The 18,282-nt window shown below is 49.7% G+C and overlaps 1 protein-coding gene across 12 annotated transcripts in view; it reads left to right on the plus strand.

Annotated features, from left to right (window-relative positions):
• EIPR1 (EARP complex and GARP complex interacting protein 1) overlaps positions 1-18,282 on the plus strand; it is a 136,754-nt gene that overhangs the window by 49,258 nt on the left and 69,214 nt on the right. Inside the window, exon 1 of one of the 12 annotated variants that reach the window (XM_070236754.1) lies at positions 7,683-7,761. The exons of 10 other annotated variants lie outside the window; for them this stretch is intronic. Coding sequence is in view for 1 of the 2 variants with exons in the window: in XM_070236750.1 (XP_070092851.1) it covers positions 7,737-7,761 (25 nt within the window). In the remaining variant the exon portion in view is untranslated. Of the gene's footprint in view, positions 1-7,682; positions 7,762-18,282 lie in introns of those variants that run through there. One more of the 12 variants, XM_070236750.1, reaches the window with a different exon arrangement.

The raw sequence follows: 18,282 nt of genomic DNA on the forward strand, positions 1-18,282 counted from the left end.
CTTTCTGAAGTCCCAAGCCTCTTTCTTATCGTTTTCTTTCTGTTTCTTTCTTTCTTTAGCCATTCTCTAAGTGTAGGTCTACTGGCCAAATTTCTCTTAGTCTTCCTTCTGAGAATGTCTGTATTTTCCCTTCATTCCTGAAGGGTATTTCCACTAAATGTAGAATTCACAGCTGACAGTTCATTTCTTTCAGTATTTGAAAAGTATTGTGCCACTGCCTTCTGGCCTCCATGGTTTCAGATGAGAAATCTCCTGTAACTGGAGCTGGTGATCCTGTAAGCAATGCATTGTTTCTCTTGCTGCTTTCTTTATTTGTTCTTTGTCTTTAGTTTTCACATGACTAATTATGATGTGTCTTGGAATGGATTTCTTTGGGGTTATCCTATTTGGATTTTCTCAGCTTCTTGAATCTGTAGGCTGTGTCTTTTACCAAATTTGGGAAGTTTCCAGCCATTGTTTCTTTAAGTACTTTTTCAGCCCCATTCTCCTGTCCTGAGACTTTACTGAGATGAATGTTAGCTCATTGCTGCTGTCCCACAGGTTCCTGAGACTCTGTTTTATTTTTTTGTCTGTTTTCTCTCTGGTGTTCAAACGTGGTATTTTCTACTGTTGTATCTTCAAATTCATGGATTCTTTCCTCTGTCATAATCATTCTGCTATTGAACCCATCCACTGAATTTTTATTTATCTTTTTAGTTATTGTTTCCATTTGGTTCTTTTTTATATCTTCTATTTCTTTGGTGAGATTTTCTGGTTTTTTTTTCTTCTTCATTGGTTTCAAGGGTATTTGTGGTTACTCACTGAAGCATTTTTGTGATGGCTGCTTTAAAACCCCATCAGACAATTCCAGCGTTGCTTCATCTTGGTGTTGGCGTCTGTTGATTGTCTTCCTTACTCACACTGTGATTTTCCTGGTTCTGGGGAAACTCTGGATCTTATTTATTTGTTTATTTATTTTTTTTAAGATTTTATTTTTTTCCTTTTTCTCCCCAAAGCCCCCTGGTACATAGTTGTATCTTCTTAGTTGTGGGTCCTTCTAGTTGTGGCATGTGGGACGCTGCCTCAGTATGGCTCGATGAGCAGTGTCATGTCTGCACCCAGGATTCGAACTGATGAAACACTGGGCCGCCTGCAGCGGAGCGCGCGAACTTAACCACTTGGCCACAGGGCCGGCCTCGCTGGATCTTATTTTACAGGAACTCACCCTGTTTAGGTTTAGTGAAGAAGGCTTGGCCTACTTCCATGGAATGTGGATCCAGTAGAAATCCGCTTTTGGGGCCCTCACAGTGTCGTTCTGGCCTGGTTCCTCTCTTGGTGTCTCTGGAACTGCCACTTATCCTTATGGTGCAACCACGGGGTGGAGCCTTCTTCCCTGGGACGGCTAGGTTGGCGTGGGGTGCTGATAGCACTTGCATGCCTGCACTCGGGGCTGGGCATTCAGGCAGGGCCTGTGCTCCGAGGGAGGAAAGCACCTACCTAGGCCACCCTCTGCTGTGGGGTGGGGGCCCTGGGGTAGGGGCGGCAGGGTAGGAGCTGGGAGGTGGCGTCTGGAGTCTTTGATGTCTGGTATTCGTTCATAGTCTCCAATTTCGGGTGTCAAGAGATAGGGAAGTTGAAACCAAAAACTTACATAAATCCTGAATAGCAAATATGGGAAAAGTACAAGGTTCTGTTGCTGGCTTTCTAACAAAAGTAATTTCAAGGGGAAGTGAAGTTTTAACAACAAAGAATATGTGGGTTCATCAGAAGTTAGTAAATGTGGAAAAGTTAAGGAAGGTTAGACAATGTGTCCTGCAGGAAGCACTGGCTAGAGAGATGGAAAGGGAAAGAGAGCAGATCTAACCAAGTGTCCATAAAAATAAGGATGTGTGGAGCATGCACACTGTGTCCATAGAAGTAAGGATGTGGGGAGTTCACACTGAGTGTCCATAGAAGTAAGGATGTGGGAGTTCACACTGAGTGTCCATAGAAGTAAGGATGTGGGGAGTTCACACTGAGTGTCCATAGAAGTAAGGATGTGGGGAGTTCACACTGAGTGTCCATAGAAGTAAGGATGTGGGAGTTCACACTGAGTGTCCATAGAAGTAAGGATGTGGGGAGTTCACACTGAGTGTCCATAGAAGTAAGGATGTGGGGAGTTCACACTGAGTGTCCATAGAAGTAAGGATGTGGGGAGTTCACACTCAGTGTCCATAGAAGTAAAGATGTGGGAATTCACACTAACTGTCCCTAGGAGTAAGGACGTGGGAGTTCACACTGAGTGTCCATAGAAGTAACAATGTGTGGGGCTCACACTGAGTGTGAGTAGAAGGAAGGATGTGGGAGTTCACACTGAGTGTCCATAGAAGTAAGGGTGTGGGAGTTCACACTGAGTGTCCCTAGGAGTAAGGATGTGGGAGTTCACACTGAATGTCCATAGAAGTAAGGATGTGTGGAGCTCACACTGAGTGTCCACAGAAGTAGCGATGTGAGGAGCACACACCAAGTGTCCATAGAAGTAAGGATTGGGGAGCTCACACTGAATGTCCCTAGGAGTAATGATGTGTGGGGCTCACACTGAGTGTGAGTAGAAGTAAGGATGTGGGAGTTCACACTGACTGTCCCTAGGAGTAAGGATGTGGGAGTTCACACTGAGCGTCCATAGAAGTAACGATGTGAGGAGCACACACCGAGTGTCCATAGCAGGAAGGATTGGGGAGCTCACACGGAGTGTCCGTAGCAGTAAGGATTGGGGAGCACACACCGAGTGTCCATAGCAGTAAGGATTGGGGAGTTCACATGGAGTGTCCATAGCAGTAAGGATGTAAGAAGCTCATAAAGCACCTTTCAGAGAACCAAGGGAGGGAGGGTTCAGGCCCATGCTGGTTCCAATATTCTGGTGATTATAGGCCTCTGTCCCTTAGGCTGGTTGGATGAGTGCCCAGCACTGCTCACCACAGTCTCATTTTCTGGTCCTTCAGTGAGTTCTGCATAATTCCATTTATAAACGGCTTCGTTTTGCATTGTGGTGGACTTGTACCCAAGTGGCTGCATAGGGACTCCATATAAAGTCTGAAAGAACAATTTGAAGTTTCCTGGTAGTAGAATTGGCATGATGATGGGAATATTTAAGGAAGAGTCATCCTGCAGGAATAGATGAGGACAAGGAGAGGAGGCTCGAGTTGCATCACCTCAGAGGGAATGGGAATTTACAAGAGTGGATATGGCAGACGTTTAGCATATAGTCTGGATGCAGAAATAAAGGACAGGGATGGATGGAAACCATCAGATCATTTTCAGCCTGGTTGTTGGAAAGATGGTGTCGGTGTTGTCGATGGTGATAGAGCCTTTTCAGAGGGCTGCCCCTGCCTGGGGGTAGCTAGACCTCAGACTCCAGCCCCGGTTGTTAGTGGATGGGGGAGGATGGAATGGGAAGTTGAATTGCGGGTATCAGGATCACTGACCGAGGCTGGAGGGGCAGGTGATTCTGAGAAATCCTGGGCAACAGTGGACACTCTGTCCTTCGGTCTGTCTCACTCTGGTTTGTCCAGACCACGTCCTGCCACACACCGGCTCTTCCCTGGGATCTCTGGCCTTGCGTGGGCTCCGTGACAGTCTAGCAAAGTCATCTGACTCGACCTCCAGTGCCCCTCGCCTCATCCCTGGGGCTTCCTCAGCCGCTTGGGTTGATGTCCTCACCTGCACGCTTGGGTACAGTGTATGTTTGCTCACATCAGAGTTTCAGAGTTACAAAATGGGGGAGGTAGGACAATTCTCAAGTCTTTATTTTAAACCATGAAACAGTTTCTGAGAATCACAATTTCGAATGATGGGATTTTATGATAATGAATCTCAGTTACTCAAGCTAATGTAATTATATACGGTCTTAAAAAATCTTTCACTTACAAACAGTCAGTATTTGGGTCTCATACTTGTCTATTATTAATTATAGCTGAGTTTCTGTGTTGGCTAAAGTCAGACTATTTTGAAGAAGAATAAAAGCCACCTTCTGGTGTTGTGATGGAATGGTGTGCTTAGCCAGCAGAGGGCGAAGCTTTTGTGGGATTCTGAGGCCTGGTATTAATCACTGTCTCACCTTGTTTTCAGTGTGCCTGGGGGAACACTCAGATCAAGTCCGGGACATCTGACTTATTTGTGGCTGCTTATCATGTTTTGAACAGCCTCTTTATATTTGGGGGAAATTCCTAGGTTATTAGTCCCATTTCCCATTATGGAAATAAGAATTGAGGTTTCTACTTTGTCTTGTGACAAGGACCCAGTATGTGGCCTAGGCCCCGCCAGTCAGAATTGGCCACATGAGGCGACAGTGGGGGCTCCCACCGTGGCTGGTGCGCGTGGTTAGAGTACTGTCTGCTTTGGAGAGGGAGTAGTCGTGGTGGCAGTGCAGTGACCTCCAGGTGGTGACCTCCAGGTGGTGGAAAGTTCCTGCATACCAGTGGCCAAGCACAGCAGCAGCAGCTGTGGGGCTGGCCTCCTTGATGCTTGGCAGGGCCCACAGAGTTTCCCATCGGGCCAGGGCCTTGGTGTGGTTTCCAGCACTTTTCCAGACGCCGAGCCTTAGCTGGTTCTCTGGCACGACAGACATGCCCTCTCCTTCCCCTGTATCCTAGAATCATCTCTTTTAATCAGCGGAGTCAGCTTTTGTGGATTGTGACTGAAATGTGATGGATGTGCACGATGTTGGGCTGTAGAAGACCCCGAAGTGTGCATCTTTACGTCAGGTAGCATGATGTGACAGCAGTCAGAGTCAGCACTGACCGAGGGCGTCTCCGAGCCGGTGCTGCACCGTTTCTGTGAGCCTTGATAGTTCATCTCCACTTATTATCCCAGTTCCACAGGTGAAGAAACTGAGGCACACTGTGGGTTCATGTCCTGATTGTGTCCACCCTGGCTCTCCCTTCCTGCCCTGGGTACCTGGCAGTCCAGCTCTTCTCGCTCGCTCCCTCCCACAGTACTGATTACCTGTCCATCATGTGCCAGACCCTGTGCTGGTGTCCCGAGGAAGAGCCTGACCCTCAGGAGCTCTCACTGGGTGAGGAAGACAGACACTAAACTAATATCCACCCAAAGTGACATGGCCCCGTGGCAAGTGTGGTGAGGGGAGGAATGTCAGGGATTGGATGAGTCCGTGAGGGACCAGCACTGAGCTCTCCTGACAGCGACGCTGACAAGGCACAGGCCTCCTGCTTCTTGTCCTTACTGGCGTGTCTCATTGTCCTCGCTGCTCTTTCAGTTAGTGTGTCGTCATTTCACAGACTTCCTAAAGCCACTTGGTGCTCTGAGAAGAAGTCCACATAGAAAAAAATCGAGGGAGAGAAAAAGAAGACCCAAGAGCCAGGAGGCTGCGCCGGGCTGACAAAGCCCAGGGGCTCTAGGTCAGGAGGGGGGGCCTTCTGGTTTCTTTGGAAGTTTGTGGACCACAGTTCCCCGTTTATTACGCATTTTAATAGCTCATTTTTGTGAGTGACTTGAAAGGAGATTCTTCTAGAAATAGCCAAGGAAAAAGAGTTCCCAAATATTAACTTTAATTTTTTTCTGTGCTTTTAAAATCAGCCTTCTATTTGATTCAAGAGAGCTGCACCGCTGTGCTTCTCGAGGAGTTGCAGAGTGACAGGTGGAGGTCCCCTCTAGGGCTCAGGCCTGTGATGCCTTCACTAGAGGTTCGTCCAGTGGTCCCCTCGCCAAACTCAACGCTGACCCAGTTCAGGGAAATTAGATTTTGCTGTGTGCCAAGAAGTTTTCCAATGGCTGGATGTGGAATCCCCTCAAGTCTCTGTGGGAATATTCTTTGCAAGGGTTTTTGTGAGTTCCTTTCCATGCTGGAGATTTTGCTGCGGCTGGCGTGGACTCGGGAGCCCTATTGAAAGGTCCCCTTGGGTTCTGCTTTAGTGAGCCTGGACGTCTCTCCCCTCAGCCCCCATGAGGGCCCGTGAAGTCCCAAGTGGTGTGGCCTCTGCCCCCTCGTTTCAGAGCAAGGAGTTCATACGGGAGCTTCTGTGTTTGTTCCTATTCCCTTGTGTTCCTGAGGGAAACACCTGTCACATCCAACACCTGGGATGTTTTAAGGGTGAATTTGAGGATCCAACGGGATCGAAGCTCCGAGATCATTCCTCGCCACTTGTAACTGTATTGTTATCCTGTCATCTTATTTTATCACTCTGGGTTTCCGTTTGGTCAATCTTTGAATTGAAAGTAAAGTTTGAGTTGTCAGACCAGTGTTATAAGAGCAGAACTACTTTCCCCAAAGTTTTGTTTGTAGGCTAACGCCATTCAGATGTGTTTACTCGCTGCTCACACTGGCCATTGTGCGTCCCCGGGTCATTACCAGTTACTCAGTGATTAGCCCAGCCTGGCTGGGAGGAGTAAAGCAGTCTCTGACCCAGCCGCCTGGCTTAGGGGGGTCCCTGATGTTCCAGTGTCAGTCCCTTGGCCAGCGCTCGGGGCAAAGGCCGGTGCTCCTCAGAGTCCGAGTGCTTGGTGAGGAAGGAGGTGTGTGTCCGCCGTTGTCCACTCATCTTTCTAGAAACCGAGCTGCCAGTCCCAGAGGAGTGCTTACAAAACAAGGCAGTTGTATCCTCTTAAACAGGTGGAGCAGAGCCTGCACATCTGATGCGTGCTGACCTCTGCTTGTCCCGGGAAAACACCACGCCCAAGGCATTTTTGGAACCCCTGTTTGGGAACTGCTTCAAGAGTCAGCTTCATGCCACCTGAGAAAATCTTTCTCTTGACGTGATCAATAGTGTTTGGCTCCTGGTGGTTTCGTCCTGCTTAATTGCCTTTCTTGTTCGTCAGGCTGCACTTTGAGACTTTTGACTGTTTTGAAAACTCAACTGTGCCCTGAAGACCAAGATCTCACAGTGAAGGATATACAGATGAATGTTCTGGGGCAAGTCTGCAGGGCTTGCCACTACGTTACGGGTTTATCGGCCGTGTCACTCACTCGTTGTTGTAACCTAGGCCGTTTGTGTTTTATGGGCGTGTGCTTTGGCTGATGACTGGTTCACACGCACACTGTTGGGTCATCAGATGTTTGTGTGAGACTTTCTCCCGTAGGCCTGGAAGGAGAGGCTGGTACTCAGCTTCTTGTTTTTGTCTGCTTGATTCTTTTCTTCATGGAACTTGGTATTGGCAAGCAGGGGCTATGACAGGATCTTTAGGGAAATATGTAAAGTCCATTTGACGCCAATCTGTAGGAAGTAGTTAAAACGTGCACCTCAGAGAGCCTGAGGGAAGGACACAGGTCTGGACCCTGGATGACACCCAGGCAAGGTTTTAGGAACTGCTTATGAAGACACTGTAAGAGTGGAGTGAGGGGATGTACCTGCCGCTGAGCCCGCTAGCGGAAAGGAGAAGGGGCAGAGAGGGGTGGCTGGGAGGTCAAAGAAACTCTGGCAGGATGACCTGAAGTCAGTCATTCACACTGTCAGCCACCATTCGTGTACAAATAGAACATGCATGTGTTGTAGGGATAACAGTCTTTTGGGCAGACCAAGTTGGATTTTGGAATTTTGACTTTTTAAAACTGCCTTAGCCTAATCCAGGGTAATCATTTTGCAGATGTGAAAACTGAGAGGGTAAGGGTCTTGGTTGAGAATCCACAGGTAATAGGTTGAACCACTTGAAATTGCTGAAATTGGACTGTTTCAGATCTGTATAAATGGCAGTTTCATGTGGTTCCGACTGCTCATTTAGTGCTCCAGCCGAAACTGCCCAAGAGCTGAAGGTGGTGCGCGGCCATGCCTCAGGCTTCGTCTGGTGTTGGTAAGTTGGAGGATTTTAGTCAAAAGGCGCCGTGGAGACCATGGTGTCTGGCCTGTCTGTTGTGTGTGTGGGATGTGGGCTCTGAGCCCTGAGGGTAGCCAGGGTCATTGACCGTGAGTGCTGGAGCCGAGCTTTGGGGTCCAGGTCCTTTTTGTCACTGCTCTAGGAGCCATGCTGAACCAAACTTTCGACAGCTTGTCAAAGTGAGGAACACTGCTTGCTGAATGACATCCGAGGGACATGTAAGATTTCATATAAACTGTCGGAGTGTCTGTCCTTCATGAGTTGGCAGGACCAGAGAAGAGCTGTGCTATACATATGGCTGCAACCTGTGTGTGTCTGTGTGTGTGTGTGTGTGTCTGTGTGTGTGTGTGTGTTTGAGGGAGGGAGGTGGAGAATTTCATTTCTGAAATTTAAAGCACGCACACACGGTGATTTTAACTGGCCATAGCGTAAAAACAATATGATTTGCCTATTTAAAAAAAAAGCTAATATGATCTTGGCGCCCTATTCTAAGAAAAGGATATGTTTATAACAAAGGAAGTACTTGGTCAGATCACTTCCGCCTGTGGCATTCAGCCTGCAGAGCTGTGGGAGGAGCGCTGTGCCAGAGCGGCTCAGAGCAGGGCCAGTGGGTGGCACTGGCTCAGGGGCAGCACCATAGGAAAGGGGGGAGCTTCATGGAGCTTCCTGGGGAGGACATTCCAGGAGATGTGGTGGCTGTTTCAAATACAACAGAACTCCGTGACTGCAGTGGGGGACAATGCCGACTAGGGCTCAGTGTGGCTGTCTAGGCTTCAGGCGCCAGGACCCCCAGCCAGGCAGCTCCATGTGCTCACCCCTCATCCCGTCCGTTTTGAACAAGGAGAGCCCACACTTTAAGTGTTTGAGTGTTGGGACCTTGCTAATAGTGCTGTGGTGGGTCTTAGTGTATTGAAGTTCAGCAGAAGACGATTGGGGCTTCCCTTCCTGACTCAGAGGGAAGATCTGGGATGCAGCCGGGGAGGGAGCGATTGACACTGAGCTCGATGACGTCCTGCGTGAGGACGGGCCTGACCCTGATGCTGCCCCCAAGCAGTGTGCATCTTCTCACATGCCGCGTTCACGTGGACATCGGGATGCCCTCTGTAGGGGGGTGTCCATCTCGTGGTGGATGGAGTGTGTTTGTCGGGGTCCTCTTGTCCCTTGCCCCTGCTGCCATTGTTAGTCACAGTGTGATGCAGTTTGAACATCTGAGTGTGCTCTTACTAGAGCAGGTCAAGGAACCCACAAAGCTATGCCGAGGACACTGAATGTGCTTGTTGTGGCCCTTGAACATGCAGCCAGGGAGAATCATTATTACAGAAGCAGTTTGCAAACACTGTCAAGATGGTGAGATCCTATGTAATACCAGGATGATTTTCGAAGCTGTTAAGTCCCCTCAGATTAATTCTGTGTCCTGTGACACAGTGAGAGACCTAATAGATAGATCAGGGAACAGTAGGTGTAATCTGATGTGGATTCTGTCACCACACCCAGCCACCAGTGAAGTGGTAATATCTAGTCCAGACAGTTATTTTCAGGCTTTTCTTTTTTAAAGGCATAGAGCCCTTTTTCTCATGTTACAAGGAACCCCAATCTGTAAAATGGCTAAGACCAGAGCTGCTGATCTGGTCAGAAGTTGGGCTTTGTGAAGTCTGACCACGCGGCCTCTCTCTGCCAGCAGCATCTGTTACGGATGTCAATAGAGCAAGGCACCCAGAGAGTTATCCATGAGCCGCTGCCATCTGATGTGGCAGATGACTCAGTGTTACCCGCTGCGTGGCCCCACTCATGTGAGCGGGCCTGGCGCATAGTTGGCACTGAAAAAATGTTTGTTGCGTGTAGTCAATGAGCAGATGAATGAAGGGTTTGCCCTGGGTCTACTTCAAAACAAAACAAGACTCTTTCATGGTCTAGGACAGCACAAACCACAGCCAACGTGCCAGATCTGGCCATGGCCTGGTTTTGTCAGTAAAGTTTTATTGACACAGCCACACTGCCGCATTCACGTGGTCTCATGACTGCTTCGTGCTACAGTGACAGTGGCTTGTCCTGGTTGAGACAAGGACTGTATGGCCCAAAAAGTGAAAAATATTTACTGTCCGCCCCTTTCTAAGAAGATAAAGTTTGCTGTCCCTGGACTAGAAGGCAAGGGAGAGTCTGGTTTTTCCTCACATGTGTGAGGCCATACGGGAAGGTTGATCCCATCCCAGTAATTCAGGGTGAGCAGCCCAGAGCTCCACTCACCACATGGCAGGAGACTGTCCCTTGCAGAAGGGCTGCAGGGACCAGCTAGTCAGGACCCCTGCTGTGACTGTGGGAGCAGGCACTGTTGTTTGTTGAACACCCATGGCTCACTGGCCTCTGTCCCCCGGAGAGTGTGCGATGGGAGAGGTGATCTCCCTGGTGGGCTAGGGGAGCGAGGCCGGACGTACTCAGCAGTGCTCAGTGGGTGTGCACCTGGGGCCTGAATCTGGTGAGTCTGGCTCTCGGCCTGGGTACCCTCTCCCCGTGCTTCCAGTGTCATCTGTTTCCCGTCACCCCACCCCTTTATTCAGTTATCAGATTCCACAGATTCTGTCCTCCCACATCTCTCACACCCCTTCCTTTATGGTCACCATACATGCTGAGCTCCTGGTGTGGGCCACACTGACCCAGATGCTGGGGCCATAGGGACCAGTAAGGCCCACCTGGTGCCTGCCGTCCCAGGATCATGGACAAGGCGAGCTTGTTGCACTCCCACACAGGGAATGCGCGAGAGAAGGGCATTCTCACTGCCACCCCCTGCCTGCCAGATGGTGCTGGGAGAGGCTGACGGCTGTGGTTCAGGTAGAAGAACAAAGTTGGTTCCCAAATTGGAAGCCCCCCCAGGAAGGGAAGTCAGAGACTGTGAGAGGCTTGGACCCAGAAAGCTGAGAGGGGACAAAGGTCAGGGGCCCTGGATGGAGGGAGTGAGTTTCAGAGGGAGGAGGGTGTGAGTGTCTGAGGGAGGAGGCCACAGATCAAATCATGGTGATGGCCAAACCCAGGTCAACAAGGTCATCTGAGCTGATTGAAAGCAATCATATGGTTATAATGGTCCCTCGTGTGGTCGACACTAGATGGATGAAAACAATCACCATTATATAATAATATTAATTTTTATTTGTTTTTAAAAAATATTTGTCAAATGGTATATATAATTACTTGTTTATTGAGTTTGTAAAGTAGAAGAGTGAAAATTTCATTTGTACTTTGGATATGATCAAAGAATTATTAAGATTGATATTTGTCCAAGTGTTTTGAGCCTGTCATGTTCAAATAGCCACTATTTCATCTGATTAAATTCAAAGAAACAGCTTTCTTATTAAACAGTTTGTGCAGTTTGTTACCGTAGACCGCATCACATGAGGTCTTGAGATAGCAGAATGATGGCGTTCTGGGCAAAGTCGCAGTTGCCTGTGAGGAAGGTGAAGATGACTCGATCCCTACCTTAAAATAGCCGCTGATTTCTCGTTTCTGCGCAAGGTCTGCCCTGGAGTATATTAAGAAGGTCTACCCACTGCCTGGAGACACCTGCCTCTAACACCTGTGAGGACTGTCACCTCCCTGTCAGCCCGGGAGGGTGTCACAGCGAGTGTGTGGGGCATGGGACGGGGCCGAGTGGAGGTTGCAGAGTTGAGGTGCGTGGAGACCAGTCCCCTAGCCGCGATCGACTCGGCTTTGCAGCGGGCTTTGTGCTTGCTCTTCTTGCAGCCCAAACGCTGTTTCTGATGTCAGGGCCCCCGGGAGGCAGTGCTGGCTCTGGAGCACGCAGCCTTGCCGTGCGATAGAGAGCCTGGGGGACATTTCTAATCTCGCCAGCGTCCTCTTCATCAGGCCTGCATAGGCTGTGGGGCCCTCCGAAGGCCTTGCTGGGGTCCCACGGTGGAGGACTCCACTGCCCCAGTTATGGCCCCTCTACTGAGTGTCCACTGAGCCGTCCTGGGAGTTCCCGTTAGAGTGGTGAGCTGGTTGTGATGGAGGCTAGTGGCGAGGCTCATGTGTATACTAGAATGTTCTGAGCTCAAGTCTTCAGCAGTTCATGTCATCAGTCCATAGATTTGTGATGTGATAATTTCTCAAAGACTGTTTCTGTGATGAGATGAAAAGAAACAAAAGCAGCATTGAGAAAGGGTGAGGAGACTTAGGAAGACTCACACAGTTGGAGAATAATATGACTTTTATTAGCCTGGAAGCCTGCACTTGAACTGAAAGGTTTTATCTTGGTTTAGAATGGCTTATCTTATTTAATGTGATAACATGACTCTTATGGGGTTTTTTTTCCTACTAATGGCAACTTTTTTCTTGATCTAGCCACTAAGGTTTATGTGTAGTTTTCGTTTTTTTGGCAAAACATTGACCCTTCTATTTCTGCCTCATATTTTATTATTTTCAGTAAGAGTTGAGTCCTGTCCTAGTCCATTCAGGCAGCTATAAGAAAATGCCACAGACTGGGTGGCTTCCAAACAGCAGACATTTATTTCTCACAGTTCAGGAAGTTGGCAGTCCAAATCAAGGTGCTGGCACATTCAGCGTCTGTGAGCCCACTTCATCCACAGACGGCCGTCTTCTCGCTGTGTCCTCCCTGGGGAGGGCGAGGGAGCTCCCTGGGGTCTCTGCTGTAAGGCACTAATCCCGTCCTGAGGTCTCCTCCCTCATGACCTGATCACCTCCCAAAGGCCCCACTTCCTAATACCCTCACCTTGAGGATTAGGATTTCAACATAGGAATTTGGGGAGGTGGACACAAACATTCGGTATGTAGAATCCATTATAAAGAAGAAATCGGCATTCTTTCAATCTTGCGCCTGCTGTTGTTAGCATCTTGGCAGAAGTTGCTGTTACGCAGCTGAGGGCTTCTTGGAGCTTGTTACTTGTGCACCAGGGGAGGCTGGCGATGTCAGAGGAAGGGCAGGTGTTAGAATCAGACCCACCTGGGTGTGGATCCCAGCTCTTCATGAGGCTGTGTGACCTTGGGAAGTTTCTTAGGTTCTTAGAGGCTTAGGATCACTCTTTGTAAAAGAGGGATAATAATACCTCCTTGGACAGGTTGTCACAGAGACTAAGGAGATCCTTGTGGGGGTTCGCGTAGGAGGCCAGCTGTAAACAAAGGCACGCTGTCATCCTCGCCATCGTGGTAAGCAGGAGTGTCTAGGACAGAGTCGGCACGTGACCTTTACTGGATGCATAGTTTTTGGAGCATGCTTGAAGATGACAAACCATTAACGTAAAATAAGTGGCAGGTCCTCAGCCTGGCTGTGCATTGGAATCCCCTGAGTTCCTTGTACAAGTCCCGATGCCCTGGCCTTGCCTTGAACCAGACTGTTAGCAGCGGGCCCCGGCATTGGGAGTTTTAAACCATCCCTGAGTGATTTTAGCAGGTAGCCAGAACGGAAACTGTTGACTTCAGACCTTCTCAGAGAGCAGGACACAGTGAGCCCAAGGCTCCCACGTTGTCTGGCAGTGGGGGCCTGGGATGGTGCCCCTGGGGTGGCTATGAGACAAGGGCACAGACAGGCTTTGGAGTCCGGCAGAGATCCATCTGAATCCTGCCTGTGCCCCTTACTAGCTGTGCGACGTAGGCTGTGGGCATGCAGCCGGTCATCTACCCCTGTGTAACGTCCAATTATATTTATTCCCTCCAAGAAAGTCTGGAAAATGCCTGATATTTTAGAACTTTGGTTTTGCTGTTTATAAAATGATAATAATACCATGATATAAAAAGGCAATAGCTTGCAGATCTGTTGTATCGATTAAACGAGAGAAGGTATGGAAAATGCATGGTGCAGCTCTGTGCCCAGATGCCTCATGGTGTCACCCCATATACATTTTAAATATGTTACCTACTAAATATCATCCATGCTGGTTATTTTTAAAACTATTGTCTTAGCAGATATGCATTGTATTTAGATAAAACTGTTTTTTAAAATATGACGTATCTTATTTTTTATAATATAATTTTGATTTCCATCATAATGCATTTAGCAAGTAGCCATCTTTCCTCGATCCTTTTGAAAGCAGATAGGTTATAAATTATAAATATTCAAAGCCTAGCAGAATCTGATACGGAGAAAGCATTCAGGTATGTAATGAACTGTGTACTGTTCACATAAGATGACATCCCATTTTGCATCAGTATGAATCCTAATTACAAAAAAATTGAATTCTTGACCTCCAAGTGTCTGTATAGTGATTCTGGGTGTGACTGTGACTCCACTCTGAGCGGTCTTCTCCTGCTCCCAGCCATCCCTCACTCCTGTGGATGCTGGCGCTCAGGTGGGTGCTGGTGCTCAAGTGGGTGCTGGCCCTCAGGTGGGTGCTGGCCCTCAGGTGGGTGCTGGCGCTCAGGTGGTGCTGTTGCTCAGGTGGATGCTGCTGCTCAGGTGGGCGCTGTTGTTCAGGTGGGGACTGGCGCTCAGGTGGTCCCTGACATTCAGGTGGGAACTGGCGTTCAGGTGGTCCCTGACATTCGGAGGGGGCTGGTGCTCAGGTGGGTGCTGGTGCTCAGGTGGGCTCTGATGTTCAGGTGGGGGCTGGTGCTCAGGTAGGTGCTGGTGCTCAGGTGGGCCCTGATGTTCAGGTGGGGGCTGGTGCTCAGGTAGGTGCTGGTGCTCAGGTGGACCCTGACGTCCAGGTAGGGGCTGGTGCTCAGGTGCGTACCGGAGTTCACCTGGGCGCTGGTGTTCAGACCTGGCTGGAGGCGTGTTCCTTGACGTGGAGTGTGGGTTTCAGGTCCACCAGGTGTTCTCATCAGCGCCAGGGCTGGGGAATCTCTCAGGAACTCGGGCAGAGCCAAAGTTTAAACCTGTTGTTCTTCCTGATCAGAAGACTGAGGGTTGGCTCCTAGAGTGTGGAGCAGCTCGCCCAGCTCTGGCTTTTTTCTTAGCTCCTGGGCCTGGCCTACAGCACTAGTAGATGAGATAGGTTTTCTCTGTATCCCCCTGGCTTTGTTCAGACAGAACCAGAACCACATCTATACCTACTGATACATGTGACCCGATGGCAGTTAGCTTGATTGGTTAGAGAAGGACCCCAAATGGCCCATGCCCCACGTCCACCGTGCCTCTCCTTGTCACTGCCGATCTGCTCGCTCCCACTGAGGGGGACGTCTGTTTTGCATTCCAAACACGCCTGCCCCTGCATTTTGAGGACATTTGTCCTCCTCTTTCCATTTCCTCCTTCCCTCTGTCCTCATTTGCTCTCTGCCCTCATCCCTTTCCTCCTTGGGGAGCGCTGGGGCACCTTAAATTCAGTACAAATGGCCAGATGGCAGGAGCTGTTATAAAGACTGAGTCGGGATTAATAACCTTTAGGAAAAATTCCTGAAGAAGTGTAAGCTGTAGCTGATTGCTGTGGCCGGGTCTTAGAGGAAAAGATTTTCTCTTGACTGTGGCTTAGGTTCCTGGAACATTTGACTTCCCAGATTACAACCCTCTATTCCCAACTTCTCATCACATTAGTGGTAAATTAGCATCTTTAATAAGGGAATTTTTATCCTTTTGCATTTAAAAAGTATTTTGCATCTCATCTTCTGTGTGTTTCATATGATGTCATAGTCATTCATTCGGCATCTGTCATGGAGCTTTGACTGCGTGCCAGCAACGTTCTAGACCTGGGACACGGCAGTGAACCAGACGATGCCCTCATGGAGCTGCATTCGAGGGAGGAAGATAAGCAATACATCATGTAGCGAGAGTAGAGAAGAGTGTTATGAGGGAAAATTAAGGCAAGTTAAAGGCATCCGTACTATGAGCACAGGGTGCTGTTTTAGTCGGGGTAGGCTTCTTTGAGTACCTGCAGAACAGAGGATGCGTAAATGCGAGTGCGTTGTGTGTGTATGTGTGTGTGTGCGTGCACCACATGTGTGCACTGTGCGCTGCCCTCATAGCCTGCCATCTTGAGAGGCAGGGGACCCAAGGGGAACTCAACCACAAGTCAGCTGGCACATGTCAGCCTGTAGTCAGTGCTGTGGGCTGGGGAGAAGGGGAGATGAAACCCTGGCAGAGGGCAGAGCTGTGGCAGGGCTGGCAGAGGACTTTGGGGCAGTCCTTTTAGAAGTGGTGGCAGCCTGAGCAGGTACTAGCCAGTGGCAGCGGGAAATGGCACGGCTCTGGATGTATGTGATAGCCCGTGTGAGAGGAGAGCAGCCACAGTGGTCTTGGTGCTTGGCGATGGGACGCCAAGGAGACCGAGAGGACCAGGCAGGGAGAGATGAGGGTTCAGGGTTGCACGTGGAAGTGTGAATTGCTTGTCCCGCATCTGGGTAAGCAGGGCTGCGGGAGCCTGGCGTGAGGGCAGGAAGATCCTGCGGATGGAAATGGGTGCAGTCAGCATTTCTGCCAGAGTCAGAGCTGAGGGACTCACCTCTGGACTCGGTGTTCATGGAGTCGAGGGGTCATGATCAGCCCAGGCTGCAGCGCCTGCAGGTTGGGGGAAACTGAGGAAGCCAGTGCAGAGTAGGGAGCAGGCAGGGCTGGTTCCCCGTGTCCCGGGTCACCTGAGATTGGGTGAGCGAGGACCGAGGGTTGCTCTTGGGACTCGCCAGCCTTGCTATCCCTCCATCCCCTTTCTCAGTTCCTGCTGTCGGTTGTAGAGGAGACTCTGGATCTCCGGGTCATGTCACTCCGCAGCTTCTGTCTGCACAGGGAAAGAACGTTCTGAGACTGGCATTCTTTGTTTAAAACTGCAATTTGGGAGATAATCCTGACGGAAGAAGGGAGTGACAGGGGTGATGGAGACAGAGGAGGCAAACACAGTGAGCCGAGAGCCCAGGGAAGAGAGCAGAGATCTGCCAGTGAAAGGAAGATGGATTTCCCTCGTCCTTCCTCGCCACACTTCGAGGAAGGAAGCAGAGGGGGCAGTTAAAACTCCAGAAAGCCAAGGAGTATGTGAACATCATGGATCTGAAAGACTGCCGTTTAGTGGAAGGGGATCATGGATGTGGAAGCACTTGGAGAAAGCACCGTGCCCTAGCAGTGGGCGCATTGGTGTTCCTGCGCACACAGACGCTGGCCGTGTGGCTGGGATGAGGTTGGTGGCACGCTGCTGGACACAGCCAGCTGCTCCCCTGAGAGCCGTCTGTGAGTGCCCATGCCCCCGCCTTGTGAGAGAAGAACCACCTGACCGGAGTCTCATTTAAAAAGCGCCCTCCTCGTAGACTTTCAGTAAGGGCACATCCCTACGTTGCGTGTTTTGAATAACACGCATGTATTTTCAAAGGTGGGGTGTGCCGAGGTGAACATATGCCTTGACTGTGCTGTGGTGCCCAGCTGCACTTTTGGGCAGAAGCTTTTGTTGGAGACAGTGAAGGGTCGGTGTGGTCTACTGGGAACTGCACATTTGGACTCGCATCAAGTGGCTGCCACCCCTGACACTGGCTGATAGGTCCACCAGCGACACCTGAGGAATGAAAAGGAGTGGAGGAGGGGGAGAGGGAGGGCGGGGAGGGCTCTGTTGCTTAGCAACGGGTTCCAGTCTGCATCTGTTCTTTCAAGGACTGCGAGGATGGCCTGGCTTTGCAATGGGAAGTACTTTTGTTTTTTATTGTTAGTATTCCTCCACCATTAATGACTGTTATTTATGTACACTGCCAGTGAGGGAAGTGAAAGCCCTGCCTAGACGCCCTGGCAGACTGGAGGAGGGAAGACTTTTCTTCAGCCGTGACTTCTGGCCTTTCACAGTCGTCCGTTTATCTACCCTGGGCTAACTTCCGAGGGAGTTGGATAATTTTAATGAAAATTTCTGAAACTTCTGAAGGGTCCCAAAATACACTTCAAATTCAGTGTTTGATTGTTTTGCTCTGAGATGAGACAGTGATGTGTATTTTAGAGGACCTCTGTGCCCATTAGTAGAAGTAGGAGTGGCTGACAGATAGCACCCCTCGTTTCCCAGTGAGGAACCTGAAAGACAGACAGAAAAACAGCGGCTGCAGGTCGCGGGGGCCTGCTTCTCCTGCCTGCTCCTCCCCAAGGGCACTGCTTCTCATGTCCCGAGTCTCTAATCATGTCCAACATGCACCACGTGGGAGCCAGGAGAAGAGAGGCATGCGCTCCTCAGATAGCCTCCATGAGGAACACCACTGAGCGACCCCCGGGAGATAGTGCATCCTGTATAAACCCCACAGACATGTGCAGGTAGCTTCATAGGAATGATTCCCGGGGAAAAGAAAAATAAGAGACTAAGGGGTGGCCATGAGAATGCAGATAATGCATTGGAGAATCAAGAAAGGGGCAAGTAGGGGCTGGCCCCGTGGCCGAGTGGTTAAGTTTGCGCGCTCCGCTGCAGGCAGCCCAGTGTTTCGTTGGTTTGAATCCTGGGCACGGACATGGCACTGCTCATCAAACCACGCTGAGGCAGCGTCCCACATGCCACAACTAGAAGGACCCACAACGAAGAATACACAACTATGTACCAGGGGGCTTTGGGGAGAAAAAGGAAAAAAAAATTTAAAAAAATTTAAAAGAAAGGGGCAAGTAAACCT

This window comes from Equus caballus, chromosome 15 (assembly GCF_041296265.1).
Source record: "Equus caballus isolate H_3958 breed thoroughbred chromosome 15, TB-T2T, whole genome shotgun sequence".
In the NCBI taxonomy this organism is placed as follows: Eukaryota; Metazoa; Chordata; class Mammalia; order Perissodactyla; family Equidae; genus Equus; species Equus caballus.